At 39.0% G+C, this 15,530-nt stretch overlaps 1 protein-coding gene across 1 annotated transcript in view; it reads right to left on the reverse strand.

Moving 5' to 3' along the window:
* FAM114A2 (family with sequence similarity 114 member A2) overlaps positions 1 to 15,521 on the reverse strand; it is a 31,318-nt gene extending 15,797 nt beyond the window's left edge. The window contains exons 1-8 of the mRNA XM_081035189.1: positions 15,462 to 15,521; positions 10,821 to 11,065; positions 10,390 to 10,489; positions 9,894 to 9,986; positions 4,180 to 4,271; positions 2,864 to 2,998; positions 1,636 to 1,794; positions 884 to 1,007 (exon numbers count right to left, since the gene is read on the reverse strand). Of these exons, the coding sequence (XP_080891315.1) occupies positions 884 to 1,007; positions 1,636 to 1,794; positions 2,864 to 2,998; positions 4,180 to 4,271; positions 9,894 to 9,986; positions 10,390 to 10,489; positions 10,821 to 11,051 (934 nt within the window). The 5' untranslated portion in view covers positions 11,052 to 11,065; positions 15,462 to 15,521. The remainder of the gene's footprint in view (positions 1 to 883; positions 1,008 to 1,635; positions 1,795 to 2,863; positions 2,999 to 4,179; positions 4,272 to 9,893; positions 9,987 to 10,389; positions 10,490 to 10,820; positions 11,066 to 15,461) is intronic.
* Between the last annotated feature and the right edge of the window lie 9 nt (positions 15,522 to 15,530).

The following is a 15,530-nucleotide window of genomic DNA, read 5'->3' on the forward strand; positions in this document are numbered from 1 at the left end:
AGTTTATAACATAACACAACATAAGATAACACCGCGTCTTACATTAATTTTTGCTCCAAAAGACGCATTAGAGCTTACTGTCCGGCTAGGTCTTATTTTCAGGGAAACACGATCTATATCTTGATGGACTTTGACAAAATTTTTCAATTCACTTTTAATGTTTACAACTGACTGTTTCATCAAAAAAAAAGCAAAGCTGTATTCAGTATGTTCTACAAAAAAAAAAATATTCCAGTTAGTGTGTTAATATATATTAGAACTATTTCTGTTAAAATGTTACCATAAAATAACTCACAGCTTAAGATACAGTTATTATTCAGAAATTAAGCTTTATGTGAACTACCTCATTCCTGATAACTTTGCAAAAATGAGTAGTTACTACTTACATTTTCTGAGGGACACAGATATTAAAAACATGGCATTAAAAAAAAGGTTCTGAAAATGAAGAAAGATCGCCTATCACCCACATTTTGGATAACTGCCACCCTGCCTGCTTCAATACAAGATGAGGATGGGGTCACCAGAGCCAGAGGCATGGGAGTAGGATCCAGGGATACAAAAGCTCACAGGGAGGACCAGCCAGACAGAGGCAGGAATCTGTCAAGGGCTGCTCTCTAACTGAAACAGCAGGCAGAGGGAGTTGCAAGATTAGACTTTGACAAGCCACAAAGAGCCTGGGGGGTGGGAGAGAAGACATGCACATAAGGCCAACTGTTCCCACCTAGTTAGGTGGAGGCCGCAGATAACTGTGCATGAACATCCACAATGAAAGAAGTACAATCAGGCTAGTGGATTTGGAGAGAAAATAATTCATTTTAAGGGCAATGCACTGCGTATAAACACATTACATCCTTCCGCCTCCGATGCTGGGTTGTCCTATTACCTCTTGCCTCTGCTTCCTCTTCCTCACAGAACTCTGCGAGGGAAAACGCTTCTTTCAGTTGCTCCAATTCAACTTGGAGAGTCTCTAATTCTTCTCCACTTAGAGAATTAAGGATGGATTTCACCTATATCGATATAATATAAAATAAGTTTTAAAAGCTGTGGGAGTATAAAAGAAAACAAAAAACATTCTCACGTGGAGAAAGGCTATATAGATCCAATTAAAAGCAAAATTACAAGCTCACCAGCCAACACAAGCTATGCTTAAGAACCTTAACACAACAGGTTGCTCATTACAGAAAGGTAGAATTTTTACTTCTAAAAATAACACGAGCCAGAAATGTCTGGAAATTATTAGCGCTTAACAATAGCTTAGAAATTAAGGGGGGGATGAAGTAGTCTTGAATCTATTAAAAGCTAACAGGTAACTGTATCTAAATTGGCAGGTTAAGCAAAAGAAACTATTAATAAAAAAAATACCAACGTGAAGAAAAAATAACAAATGTGCTATTAGGCTGTGTTAATTGCTCCTTTTTTGTTTAAATTTAGAGAAATAACACCTGTCTCATTCTATTTCTACCAATTAGTTCAAATATTAGTTTCTCTGTTTGTTTGTTTTGGCATAGTATTTTCAGAGTCTTACACCTTCATCTGAAATACATTTCACCTTTCAACTGTACAAAAAGAAAAGAAAGTAGGCAGCATTCCTTTGCTTACAGACTGTTCCAGTTGAAATTTTTGTTTTAGAATCACCTTTATTTCACTTTCTCGGGAAAGCATCTCCAGAGCTTCTAGATGTGAAAGGCCTTGAAATTCATCAAAGAGTAGTCCATAATGATTTTTCTTGTCCCTTTCCATGGTGACCTCATTGGAGGTCCACTGCTCTTCTTTCTCCTTCGCCTCTCGTAAAACCTGAAAAAGAGATGGAAGCATTACACTGCAGCAAGTAATGAGAGCTCAAGGGTGAATTTTGAAAGTTGGGGGAAGCAAAGCTGAGATGGATAACAGTACAGAGCACTGCCGTTTAATTCTTGGCATTGCGATTCAAATGTGATAGGCTCAGGAGCTTCAGGAAAAAAATGATCAGACATAATTTGATCCTAGACAGGGTAAATAACACACAAGGAACTGAAAGTGGTTTAAACATCAATCTAATAAACAACTCTGAAAGGGCTTGGCATCTTGTCCTGTACTTACAGGAGGCTCCTGCAGAAATGAAAACGGGAGAGAAAAAAGAACCGGCATTTTTATAAGTATTAGAGCTCTCACTGCTCCTCCCCTACCCCACACCCCTCAAAAAACCCCTTAGTAAAAAAATCATTTGGGCCGGCCGGGTGGCTCAGGGTGCTGGAGCGCCGTGCTCCTATCACCAAGGTCGTCAGTTCGATTCCCACATGGGCCAGTGAGCTGCTTCCTCTACAGCTAAGATTGTGAACAAAGCTCTCCTTGGAGCTGGGCTGCCATGAAGAGCAGGAGGTTTGGGGTGAGCTGCTGTGTGCTGCCACGGGCTACCATGTGCTGCTGTGGACTACCATGTGCCACCATGAGCAGCCAGCGACCAGCGTGAGTGGCCGGCAACTATCGTGAGCTGCCGTATGCTGCTGTGGGCTGCTGTGTGCTGCGTGTGCTGCTATGAGCAGCCAGTGGCCAGTGTGAGTGGCCGGCAGCCAGCATGAGTGGCTGGCAGCCGGCGAGAGTTGCCCTGACCTGCTGTGAGCGGCCGACCCACAACTGGTGACCAACTGCCTCAGCGTGGGGGAGCGCAAGCCTTATAATACCAGCATGGGCCGGGGAGCTGTGTTCTACACAACTAGACTGAGAAACAACGGCTTGAACCGGAGTGGGGTGGGGAAGCGGAAGAAAGCGGGGCAAATCATTTAAAAATGTTCAAAAGGAAATAATAACAAGGTCCAAAGTTATCACAGGCAAAAATAAAGATCAAACCAGAAATAGGAAGTAAACAGAAAAAGACAAACAGTACCTGTGACAGCGTAGAATTCCGGTTCATCAGACCCTTGGTTCTTTTAAATCCAGGATCCCCTTCTGCTATTACATCCATTGTCTTTTTCCCAATGAATTCTAAGGCATCCAAACCCCCACTGATAACGCTCTTTCCCTAGGAAACACATGCAACCTCATTACAATAATATTGAAAAAAAAACATCTGCATGTTTTGATTATACAAAATCGTGGCTTATAATACCAAGCACTGGCAAGAATGCGCAGAAACAATTACACACTGCTTGTGAGCATGTAAACTGGTATAACCACTTTGGAAAACTGTTTGTCAGTATCTACAACAGCTGAATGAACCTAGGAATATCTTACAAGCCAGCAACTCCACACATGGTTACATACTCAACAGGAATTTGTACTGAGGTTTCATCAGAAGATGTACAAGAATGCTCATAGCAGCACTATTTGTAAAAGCTCAAAACTGCAAACTACCCCAGCACTTACAAACTGTGGAACGCATTTACCTATTTTAAATTGACATAGTCATGCAATGGAATACAGAGAAAAAAAAAAGGAATACACCATACAAATTCCACCATGGATAAATCATAAAAACATAATGTTGAGTGAAAGAAGCTAGATACGAGAGTACATTCTGTATGAGTGCATTTATGTAAAGTTCAAAAGCAGGTGAAATTAATCTATGATGGTAGCAGTCAGGATGGTGGCTATCTTGGTAGGCAAGAAGCGGAGGCACAGATGCCTGGGAGATGGCACGGGGAGACAGCTGATGTACCATCAGGTTGTTTCTTAGTCTGAATGTGTTCACGATGTGAAAATTCAAACTGAACACTTAGGATTTTACTTTTCTGTGTATATGTTATACTTCAATAAAAAGTTAAAAAGTACTAGCTATCTATCCTCATATAGGAAATATATTAAGCTTTGTACAACACTTTTTAAAATGTTTCTAATCATCCATTTTTACAAGCATCTATCATTTATATCATATTTCCCCTTTGCCTAAAAAATGAAATTATGAGAAAAATATTTTTATAAAGCAGAAGTTTTTCTAGAGTCACCAAACTAAGAACTCCTAATCCATAAAATATTATGTACACCGCCTCTGTTACTCTTCACCTCCTGTTCCCTTCACTTCTTTAAAGAAAGTTTTCAAGTAGCTCTCACTCTACTCCTAAGATCAAAGTGACTGATCTTCAGCGATCTGGACTGTCATAAGAGTCATCAGTCTCCATGGCTTTTCAAAGAAAAGAGAGAGAAAGAGACAAAAAAACATAATAATCATGGAAGGGAACAGGCCACCTTACACGTTTTACTCACTGTGCTATGAACAGCAGTAGAGATGGTTGAGAATACACCAAATGGTCCAGTCATCGGGGAGGAGTTTTCATTCTCTTTGGCATTTGTCTCTCCTACAGGAGGGAGGAGAAGTGTAAACATGAAGAGATGGTCCATAAATAATTTTGCATTATTAACATCTATGTGAATTTTTTAAAAATTAGACCATGCTTCCCACACACAAAGCCTTAGCTCTTTTTATTTTAAACTGTTGAACAAACTACTGCTATATATTAAAACAGACTATACGTATACTGTATGATTCCATTTCCATGATCTGGACAAAGTATATGGTCAAGAATTGAGAGTAGGTAGAGGGGAGTAACTACAAAGGGGCATGAAGAGACTTTTGGAGAGATAAAAAAAATATTTTTGTATCTTGATTGTCTATATAGTAGACACTGGAAATAGTCTCTATTTGTATAATCACAATGGACTGTGATTATACAATGTAAACAGGACTGTGTGTTTGTCAAAACATGTAAAACTATATTTACCTGAAAAGTGTAAACTTTACTGAATGTAAATTATAGCTCAATAAACCTGACTTTAAAATCCAGCCTATTTTCAATTTTATCCTTATTTGTAGGAATCAGACATGCATTACAAAGATGAGTATGTTTCATCGAAAAAAATCTGTTCTATTTTATTAACTTTGAAATCTCTTATGGGAGATCAACAAAGAAATCTCTCATAGGAGATCAACAAATAATTAATTATTATTGGAAGGACTTCTACTTCCAGCTATGATGAATTAAACGGTATTGGACTTACCCTTCCACCACAGCATCTAGAAAAACTGGACAAAATATAAGAAACAACTGCCTTCAGGCATTGGACAACAGATAGCACAGGACTATGACCAAGAGAAGAGAAACAAATAAAGGGAACCCTATGATTGGCTTGGCTTTCCAGACCACAGCACAAGCAGAGCATGCAGTTTACTGAGTGGAAGAGACAAGAGACCGGAGTCCAGGAAGGCTGAAGCACCTCGAATTTGCAGGTAAGAGTACTAGAGAGGAGGGAACTACAGAGGTAAAGAGTTCCAGGTATCTACATGGAAGTGCCCTTGAGTCTTTGGCTTAGTACTAAGTTGCTCATGCATTGGTAGATGATACTGGACAAAGAACTACCATGGAGCTGTAAACTAAACAATGCCCAAAGCTCATGCTAGGCTGAAAGACATTTGACTTCAGACCAATCAAGTAGAGAAACCTAGTTAAACACCTGGGAATTAGGTGGAAACTTTAGAAGGGTCAGAGGCCTTAGTAGTAGGGATAAACTAGCACTTGAGAGTAAAGGTTCTTCTAGATTCACCCTAATGAAGCTTAAAAATAAGCCTTAAAAGGATCAGTCTAAGCTACCAATATCTTAGTTGCCTGCCAAACAAAACTCACGACCTTTAAAAGACAACAATATCCACTCAACAGTGTAATGTTCTTAATGTCCAGCATCCAAGTAAAGAAATGAAAAATGTGACCTATAACCAAGAAAAACACTGGTCAATAGAAACAGATTCAAGTAACAAAGATGATAGAATTAGCAGACAGGACACTAAAATATGTGCATAGGTAGGTGAGAAATGTAAGATATTAAAAAAAAAAAGGAATTTCTAGAGTTGAAAAATACAATATCTGATATTAAAAAGTCATTGAATGGACTTAACAGGATGAGGCACAGCAGAAGAAAAGACCAGTGAACTTGAAGACACAACAATAAAACCTATCTAAACTGAAGCACAGAGAAAATAGGCTTAAAAATGCACAAAACCTCAGTGACTATGGGACACCACCAAGCTGTTTAAGACTTGTGTAACTGGAATACCAGGGGGAAAAGGGTGCAGGGGAGGACAGAAAAATTATATGAAGAAACAATGGCCGAACATTTCCATATTTGATTAAATCCATGAAGTCCAATGAATCTCCCGTAGAATACACACAAAGAAGACTACATCATAATCAAAACTTCTGAAGAGCAGTAACAACAAGAAATTGTAAAAGCAGACAGTTCCCAACAGAAAGAATCCAAGCCAGAACACAATGGGATAAAATTCTTAAAGTAATAAAAGGGGGAGAAATTTGTCATTCTGGAATTCTATATCCAAAAAAAATCTTCAAAAATGAAAATAAAAACATTTCCAAACAAACAAAATCTGAGAGAATTCACTGTCAGCAAATCTGAACTAACAAGAAATAGTAAAAGAAATTCTTAAAGCTGAAGGAAAATTGTATCAACGGAAAACTTGGATCTACGCAAAAGAATGGTGAGCATCAGAAATGGTACTTATGTGGATAAACATAAAACACATTTCTCCTACACACATTTTAACACTCATGGAGTAGAAATGGGAGACAGGTCTTCCTTTTTCTCTTTTCAAAGAATGTTATTTAGACAGTAATTTGGCAAGTTGTATCTGTGAGTACCCCATAACTCAGCAATTCTATGTTTAGGATTTTCTATTAAAGAAATAATTTCACAAAGACATAGGCATAAGAATGTTAAGTATAACATTGTTCATGATGCTTCAAAAAAAGTGATTAACATATATTTAAAATATTTAAATATATTTAAAATATACCTACATGAATGGAATTCCCTGGGGCCATTAAAAATGATGATGTAGGCATATTACTGACATAGAATGTGATAGGTTTTAAACAAAGGTAGGTTATAAAAAAGTAGAAAGTACGATTAGTTTTCTAAATATGTATGGTTATATTCACAGAAAAATATGGAATAATATATACCAAAATATTATTTCTGGATGGAATCAGAAGATTTCTCACTTATTTATAGCTTTCTATTTTTTGACTAAGTTTTCCTATAATGAGCATTATTATTTTCAAAAAAAATAAATAAAGTGGTTTTTGCTTTGAAAACAAAAATCTCAATGATATGTAACCCACAGGCGTATCTCTCCCTTTATCACTACAGAAATCTCTCTTCCCTAAACACCCTCATGCCCTCTTACTTTTTTTTAGTTTATCCTATTAACCTTAACCTCAAAATCCCTGCACCACAGCTTCTCCATTTGTCAAAACCATACCCATTCTCAAGATCTAACTCAAGATCTAACTTAAAAAAATATTTTCCTTCATGAAAACATAAATTAATTGCTCAAAGTTACCAGCAGTCCTTTGCTTGAACCTCAATCATAACATTTGACTTCACCTGATTTGTGCTCTGGTTAGTTCTTTCAATAATGGGTTTATCCATTAGATCCAAAAGAGAGGGCAGGTTCTATGTCTAACTCATTCCAAGTTCTCGCAGCACCAAACACAGTGCTTTGCCCAACAGGCACTCTTCCCCTCATCTTATTTTTCTTCATTTCACTTTAGCATTGAAGTATAGATCTTGTTTGTTCACTGCTATCTTCCCAGCACTTAGAACAGCCTGCCACTGAGTAGCCACTCAATAAATTTTTGTTGAATGAATTAATCTGTGGAGGGAGTTTAGAAAAATAATCTTCCTATTATATCTGATGTCTGAAGCCAGAGACAATGCTTAACAACACTAAGAAGGAAATGAGCATTTGATGCAAATGCAAGCATAAAACATGCTTTATTCCTCAAGCCCCTGATGTAATCATTTGGCATTTTCCCCCAGGTTTACAAATAGCAAAGGACTGGGGGGCTTAAAAGCATAAAAGAACAAACATAAGACACTTGAAGGGTACACCCTCAACAAATACTTCTGTGTAGTTCCAGCCTGAGTCTTGGTTCACACCATTTATTTCTCCTTATTCCCTCAATTACTGGTCTTTCCTGTCATTATCAAGCACATTCAAACACAGTCTTTGGATCAAACACCCCACCCCTGCCCCATCCCTAAGAGATAACTGAAAATGATTTCCATTGCTGGTGGCCTCTTGCTGACTTCAAAGTTCTGAAAAGACACATCCCAGCTACAATATCCTTGGCAGAAGAATTAACCCCCCTCCTCAGGAACTTTAGAAGATGGGAGGAGTTTATTATCATAAGGCTTTCCAATCCAATTTTGGAAAGTTCTCTTTATTAACTCTTTTAACCCTTTAAAAACTCTGTATTAAACTAAAATCTAAGTGCATGTAACTTCCAATGCTCTCTCTTCATGAACCACAAAAAACCTAAGCCTTCTTCTCCATGGTGGTTTGCAGAGACGTGAAAAGAACCAACATATTCTCCCAATCTCCTTTTCCCAGATTTCCAGATTTAATATCCATGATGCCTTCAACTTTCTCTTGTAAAAAAAACATTAATTCTTGGTGTTTCACTATCTTGCTGACTCTTTTCAGGATTCACTCCAGTTCTTCAATGCCCTTCTTAAAATACGGCTTGTGTGGTAGACATCTTTTAGGTCTTGGGGAGACACTGCTGTTTACCTATTCAAAGCCACTTCTAATCCCTTTTTCCTTGCCTGCTAAGCCCACTTCCTGATAAAGAGGTTTATCATAATGCCCCAAACTCACTCTCCCAGCATCTCTTGCTGCTATACCATGAACACAAGACGTCGCTCTAACAATGAAATTTGAGAAATATGCTGTGGGCTACTGGGAAAACTTTTCCTCTCTTTAAAGGGTGAGAGATACCTGAGGAGAAATGACACTTCCTATCCACTTAATTCCTGACTTTGAGCACAGCTGCATTACTCGTAAAACACTATACTTGGAGCTGCAGAATCATTTGGCAACCATAAAGAGACGACTAAGAAGACTGTAGTGAAGCCAACACAGAACTCTGACATCAATTAGCCACTAAACTAACTCTGGAACAGTCTACTTCTGGAGTTCTTCTAAACAAGAAAAATAAACTCACTTTTAGTCACATGTTCTGTTACTTGCAGCCAAAGTAGTCTGATGCAGCTATCACTAAGAAGAGTGTTCCCAACTCATCCACATGGTCCTTTACAGTCATGTTACATAATGTTATCTTGTCTCCTGGCCATAGCTGACCCAAGTTTAGGCTAATATAACTCTCTCTCTGGGGAATTTAAAAGTGGAAATAACCGACACCAGTCTCTGATGGGTTCTTATACTAGAACTCGATATAAAGCTGGAGCAGTGGGCAAGAAGCAGAGACTCCAAGTCAGCCTGATTCAAGAGAAAAATGATACAGATGAGCAGAGAGAAGCAAGAGTGGGAGACAGTAAAGCCCCTGAAAGATGGAGAAAGCAAACTCAGGCCCTGAAAAGCTTTCTATTTTGTGGTCCAGGCTGTCTTGATCCCTTATTATAACTCTGTCCTTTATGGCTTAAGTGAGAGTAGGTTTCTACTAGACCAAAGCAGGTCTCCAGAATTAAACTTCACTTTCATAAAAATCCAAATACAAAAAAATACACTCCCAAAACTAACACATTAAAATAGTTTTTCTTACCATGACAGATTCAAATTCATCTAACTCTTACTGGACACTTACACAATTATGCCAAGCAAAATAATAGACAATTTTTACATGCTACGTTCATGGCCTTATTTATTTAATGTTTGTAACAGTCATTTGAGATATAAAATATCATCCCATTTCATAAATGAGAAAAGTGGAGAGATACATGAGTGTTTAAAGGACACAGACCTCTGTCAGCCAAAGATTCCATATTTCATTTCTCACCAGTCCCATCATGCCCTGAGTATCACACATTCAATAAATATCTACTGAAAAATGAACTCACCCTTTCCATTTGGTCCGTAATTCTAGATCTTAATGTTTCCATATACTAACCTGTTGCATATTGGACCTCCGTTGAAATTTCACTAGGACTAGGGATTCCAAGGGAAGTCTCTGCCTTCTCAATGACATTTGAAATACCTTGTCCTAATGAGAAAAATAATATTCCTATATTTGAATATTATTTGCTATTAGTCACCAAAATTGAAGGAAAAAAACAAAAATCAAACCCACAGATTTTTTATTTCATTACAGCCACAGGACATGTTATTTTGACCATACATAATCTTTGGGAATGCATCCTTACCAAAAGAAAAAAAAAAGATTCATTATCACTAAAGAATAGTTTTATATTACCAATTCCTAAATATCAACCTTCTAAGGAGGAAATGCTGTGAGCTCTAGTGGCAAGATAAATCGGCCTCTCATTACTAATGCATCCTCAAAGCCTTTGAGTAAATATGGAAGTTGAATTATTAACAAAATCACTTTTAACACATATCTGTAGCAAAATACACATAAAAATTAATAAAATACCTGACGACCTTACCTACTGTGGCGACTGTAGCTGAAGCTGAAGAGAGTAAGGACTTGCCCCAGCTGCCCCAATAGCCCCATCCGGTCTGGGGTTCATCTTTGGAAACAGTCTCCTATTTTTCCCAGTAGCCAGAAAACCAAAAAGCAAAAGAAAAATAAAAAAATTAGAGAAAAATAAGAGTGTATAGACAAGGTATCTAATTATTAGCCAAAAATATGGGTGAACAAATACATATTGTTTAGCTAAAAAAATGTATTGCTTGACTGACATACGTATGTAAGCACCATATAGCAAAGGCAACTACTCATAAAAGCATTTACAGAACTGAGAAAATTATGTTTTGTGGTTATGAAAGAAATAGGTACAATCCTAAACTGGTGTTGATTCCAAATTCTTTTTAACCCTAACATTTTCTTAATCTTAATTTTTAACAGATACTCTACTTTGCCTGCAGCCTGGGATGCCTGAACAGGGGGAACTTCTGAAGTCTCAAGGTCACTGGAAGGTTTGGACTCTGGTCTTTTCCGAGTAGAAACTACAGGTTCTGGTTTATTCTCCGGCTTGGCACTTTGGTCAACACACTCAGAATTCTTGGCTGGCTCAGAGTTCCCATTTTCAAGGGTGGGGGTTGCTTCCGTTATCACTGGAGTCTCAATATCATCTTTATCCGACATGATTAGATCATCACCTGGTAAAATAAAAGCCCAAGAAAAAAATTTATTGTATAGGCTCTCTGATATGTTATTTGTTTCAATTTTTCATTTTGAGATTATCATAGCTTCACATGCAGGTGTAAGAAATAAAAGAAATAACACAGAGAAATCTGATATATCCTTCACTGAAGTTTCCCCGATGATAACAATCTGTATAACTATAGTAATAATATCACAACCAGGATATTGATATTAGGTTGGTGCAAAAGTAATTGCGGTTTTTACAATTCCTTTTAACCTTTTAAACCGCAATTACTTTTGCACCAACCTAATACAATCCACCAATCCCAATCGGCTTTCATCCGTTTTACATGCACTCAGTTATTATGCGTGTAGTTAGTTCTATGAGAATTTATCATATGTGTAGGTTTCTGTGACCATTACCATAGTCAGGATACAGAATACTTCAATCACAAGGATCCTGAGTTATCCTTTTTTGAGTTACATCCTATCCTCCTCCCAACCCATGGCAACCACTGATCTGTTCTCCATCTCTATAATTTTGTCATTTTAAGATGTTAGGGGCCAGCCCAGTGGCTCAGCAGATTGGAGCACGGTGCTCATAATGCCAAGGTTGCCAGTTCGATTCCCACATGGGCCAGTGAGCTGCGCCCTCTACAGCTAAGATTGTGAACAACAGCTCTCCCTGGAGCTGGGCGGCCGTGGGCGGCGGTGGGCGGCCGTGGGCTGCCATGGGCTATCCTGTGCTGCCAGGAGTGGCCAGTGGCCAGCAGCCGGCAAGAGCTACCATGAGCTGCTGTGAGCAGCCGACCTATGACTGGCTGGAGACCAACTGCCTCCGCTGGGGGGAGCGCAAGGCTCATAATACCAGCACGGGCCAGGGAGCTGTGCCCTATACAACTAGACTGAGAAACAACGGCTTGAACCAAAAGAGGGGGCAGTGAGAAAGTTACTTACTATATAAGATCATTGAAAGCAAAATAAATATTTTTTAAAAAGATGTTAGATAACTGCAATCAGAGTATGTAACCTTTGAGATCGACTCTTCACTCAGCATAAGTCCCTCACGATCCATCCAAGTTGTTGTATGTATCAATAGCTTCTCCTTTTTAATTGCTGAGTATTATAGTATTCCTTGGTGTGGATGTATTTGATTGTTTAACTATTTAGCTGTTGAAGAATACTGAGCTGTTTCCAGTTTGGGCTATTACAAATAAAACAGCTATGAACATTCATGTGCAAGTTTTTATGGGAGCATAAGCTTTCATTTATCTGGAATAAATGACCAAGTGTACAATCACTGGTACTTACTTGTTGTACTGTATAAGAAACTGCCATGCTCTGTTCCAAAATAGCTGTACCATTTTACATTCCGGCCAGCAATGAGTGATTAAGTTTCTCTGTATTCTTACCAGCATTTGGTGGTGGTATTTTTTATTTGAGCCATTCGGATAGGTGTATAATATCTCATTGTGGCTTTAAGTTTCATTTCTCTAACAGCTAATGATACTGAACACCTTTTCATGTGCTCATTTGCCATCTGTATATCCTCGTCAGTGAAATACCTATTTGTATCTCTTGCTCATTTTCTAATTGATTTTTTTTACTGTTGAGTTTTGACAGCTCCTTTTATATTCTAGATTCGAGTCCTTTGTCAGATATGTGGTTTGCAAATATTTTATCTCAGTTTGTAGTTTATCTTTTCATGCTCTTCATTGGGTCTTTCACAAAGCAAAAGTTTTTAATTTCAATGAGGTCCATCTTATCAATTTTTCCTTTTATTGGCTGTCATTTTAAAAAATCTTATTAATCATTAATCATTTCTACCTCAATTTTTCAGAGATTATGAAATTTAAGCCATCAGGCAGAATTTATAGCAGACTAGCTTTTGAAAAGCAATATTAACCAATTCGATTTCTTCCAGAAGTACTGCAATTAAAGCTAAGATACTATTGATGTTTTTACAGAGCAGACACTGGTTTCCAGGATAACCAATCACCAGAGAAGAAATAAATGTACCTTATACATACACACAGATACACACAATGAGACCTTAGGTATGCATAGGCATGTATTTTGTACTGATCTATACTAAGTGCAGAACTACACCCAATCCATGACATTTCTAAGACATTTCTAAGTACTAGAGAAGAGCTATATTAACAACTAAGGCAGCTTGGAAGGAGAGCTATAATTGAGGTATACACAAAATGCTGAAAAAACAGAGAAGAAGAAGTCTGCCAGAAACGGAATAATATTCATGGACAAAGTATCTGAAATAAGCATAAAATAGTGGCCACAAACTGGGATTTTGAGTGCCAAATCCAGGCTGCACAGTGTTTAAACATTTTAAAATTTAATTGCTAACATTAAAAAATCTAAAAGTCAGATTTAATCTACAAATATAGATTTCCAAATTCCCTTGTAAAATTGAAAGATCTCACAACACTGGGCCCACATTCGACTTGATAACAACTAGCTTATGCCAAATAGCTGCTGGGCTATTTTAGACAGGCTAGTGTTCTCTAGTTTCCCACAATCTCCACCAAAATCAACTTGACTGCTTATGTTACCTGATTAGCCCCTATAAACATCTGAGCTGGTTACACCTGCCTTAAAGGGCACTTAGGATGTTGACAGTTGAAGATGCCAATTAGAGAATTCAAGGGTGTGGAAACAACACATGGGAAAGCTCAAAGGTCTGAGGTGCGACAGTGTGGAATATGGATGCTAGCAGTAGTACGTAAGGCGGGGAGAAGAACGGCGTGAAGGCATAGGCTAGAAAGGGAGATTTATACAATACCATGGACCTCAGGTCATATGGTTATATGACATACAGACATTATACATTCCCAAAACTCAGAAAACAACAACCTACATATAACTACTCAGACATACAAACCAACTCTGAAATATTCATTAATTCACTCACTTGCAAACATTGTTTGAGTACCTACTGGATACCAAGCTCTGGAGATTGAGAACTAATTTCCGATACAATTTCTGCCCCACATACTCCAAGAACCTGTCTAATAGGAAAGACTACACAGTTCTTATACAAAGTTTAATCTATGTTTCGTGTAGTTGAATTTGTATTTTTTTTTTACTATCTTTTTACTCTCCTGTGCTCGTTCCAAGTTACAACTCATAGTAATGTGTATGTACTTTATATATAGCATACACACTACCTAAATAACTTACATAATTTTATAAAAGACTGGAAGGGCATACGCTAAAATACTAAACACTGCTTATCTCTATTCCTTCATTTGCGTAACAAAGATTTAATGAGCAACTAGAACGGGCCGGGCCTGTGAGCCTGGTGGGAAGAGAACACTTTGTGGTGCTGGCTATGAATATTGTCGTCACCATCACTGTCCTTACTGTCATGGTTCAAATGTCTGTGCCACCCCGGTTCTCAACAGATTCTTAATCTAGCAGGAAAAGCAAAAAGAAAAAAGAAAAAAAAGGAAAATACCAAAATACATGGATTTACACTATTTGATATTTTGTCAATTTTCCAGGTGTCCTGTATAAGTGTGTGTTATTTTCATAACTGGAGGAGAAAGACGCCAAGAACTGGACCATTACACACAAAACTAAATCGCTGAGTGATATTTTTAAAAAATTTTGTATACACTAAACAAAAACAAAACATATATATATATATACACACACACACACACACACACACACATATATATACGCGCGCACACACACACACACACACACACACACACACACACACTCTTCCTTATTTCCTCCGGGAACTTCCAGCCACAGTCACCAAAATGGAAGGCAGTTTAGTTTAGCTACTAAGAGCGGGGCCTCTGGAGTTAAAATGAGTGTCTTCCAACTCTGTCCGCCCTGCCCTGGTTGTGGGAAGTGGGTTCCCCGCCACCTGCGCCTCCGTCTCCTCATCTGTCAAATGGGGCTAGGGACACCCACTGGACGAGGGTCCTACGAAGATGAAAGGACACGGTGCACGTGCGGGGCCTGGCAAAGAGACTGGCACGGAGCTGCCGCGGGGTGACAGCTGCCGACCGTCCTCGCGGACGTGGCTGCTCACATCATCACCGTGGTTATTAGCACGGCTGTCTCCAGACGGACAACCACGCGCGCTCACGTCTCCCCCCACACAAGAACAGGTCCCAAACAGGAGATCTCGTGTAAACACGCGCTCCTAAGGTGTCAACCACCACAATGCCTCACACCAACGTAGCACTTCCGTAACCAAAGCGCTTTTCCAGCCTCGGCGTCCGGCCGTGAGCTGTCAGCCGCCCAACGGCAGGGCGCTTCCTCCCCCATCCGCTCCCCAGCGGCCCCGGCCGTCGGGGTCTGGCCCCGGGACCCCGCACCCAGCCAGCCTCCTCCCCGGAAGCCCCGCAGCCAGCCGGCTGCCACCCTCACCGCCGCCACAGCCGCCGCCGAGCTGCTGCTACAACCCCGGAAGTGCTCCTTCACCGTAGAGGTGGGGGC

This window comes from Rhinolophus hipposideros (genome assembly GCF_964194185.1).
Source record: "Rhinolophus hipposideros genome assembly, chromosome: 23".
Lineage (NCBI taxonomy): Eukaryota > Metazoa > Chordata > Mammalia > Chiroptera > Rhinolophidae > Rhinolophus > Rhinolophus hipposideros.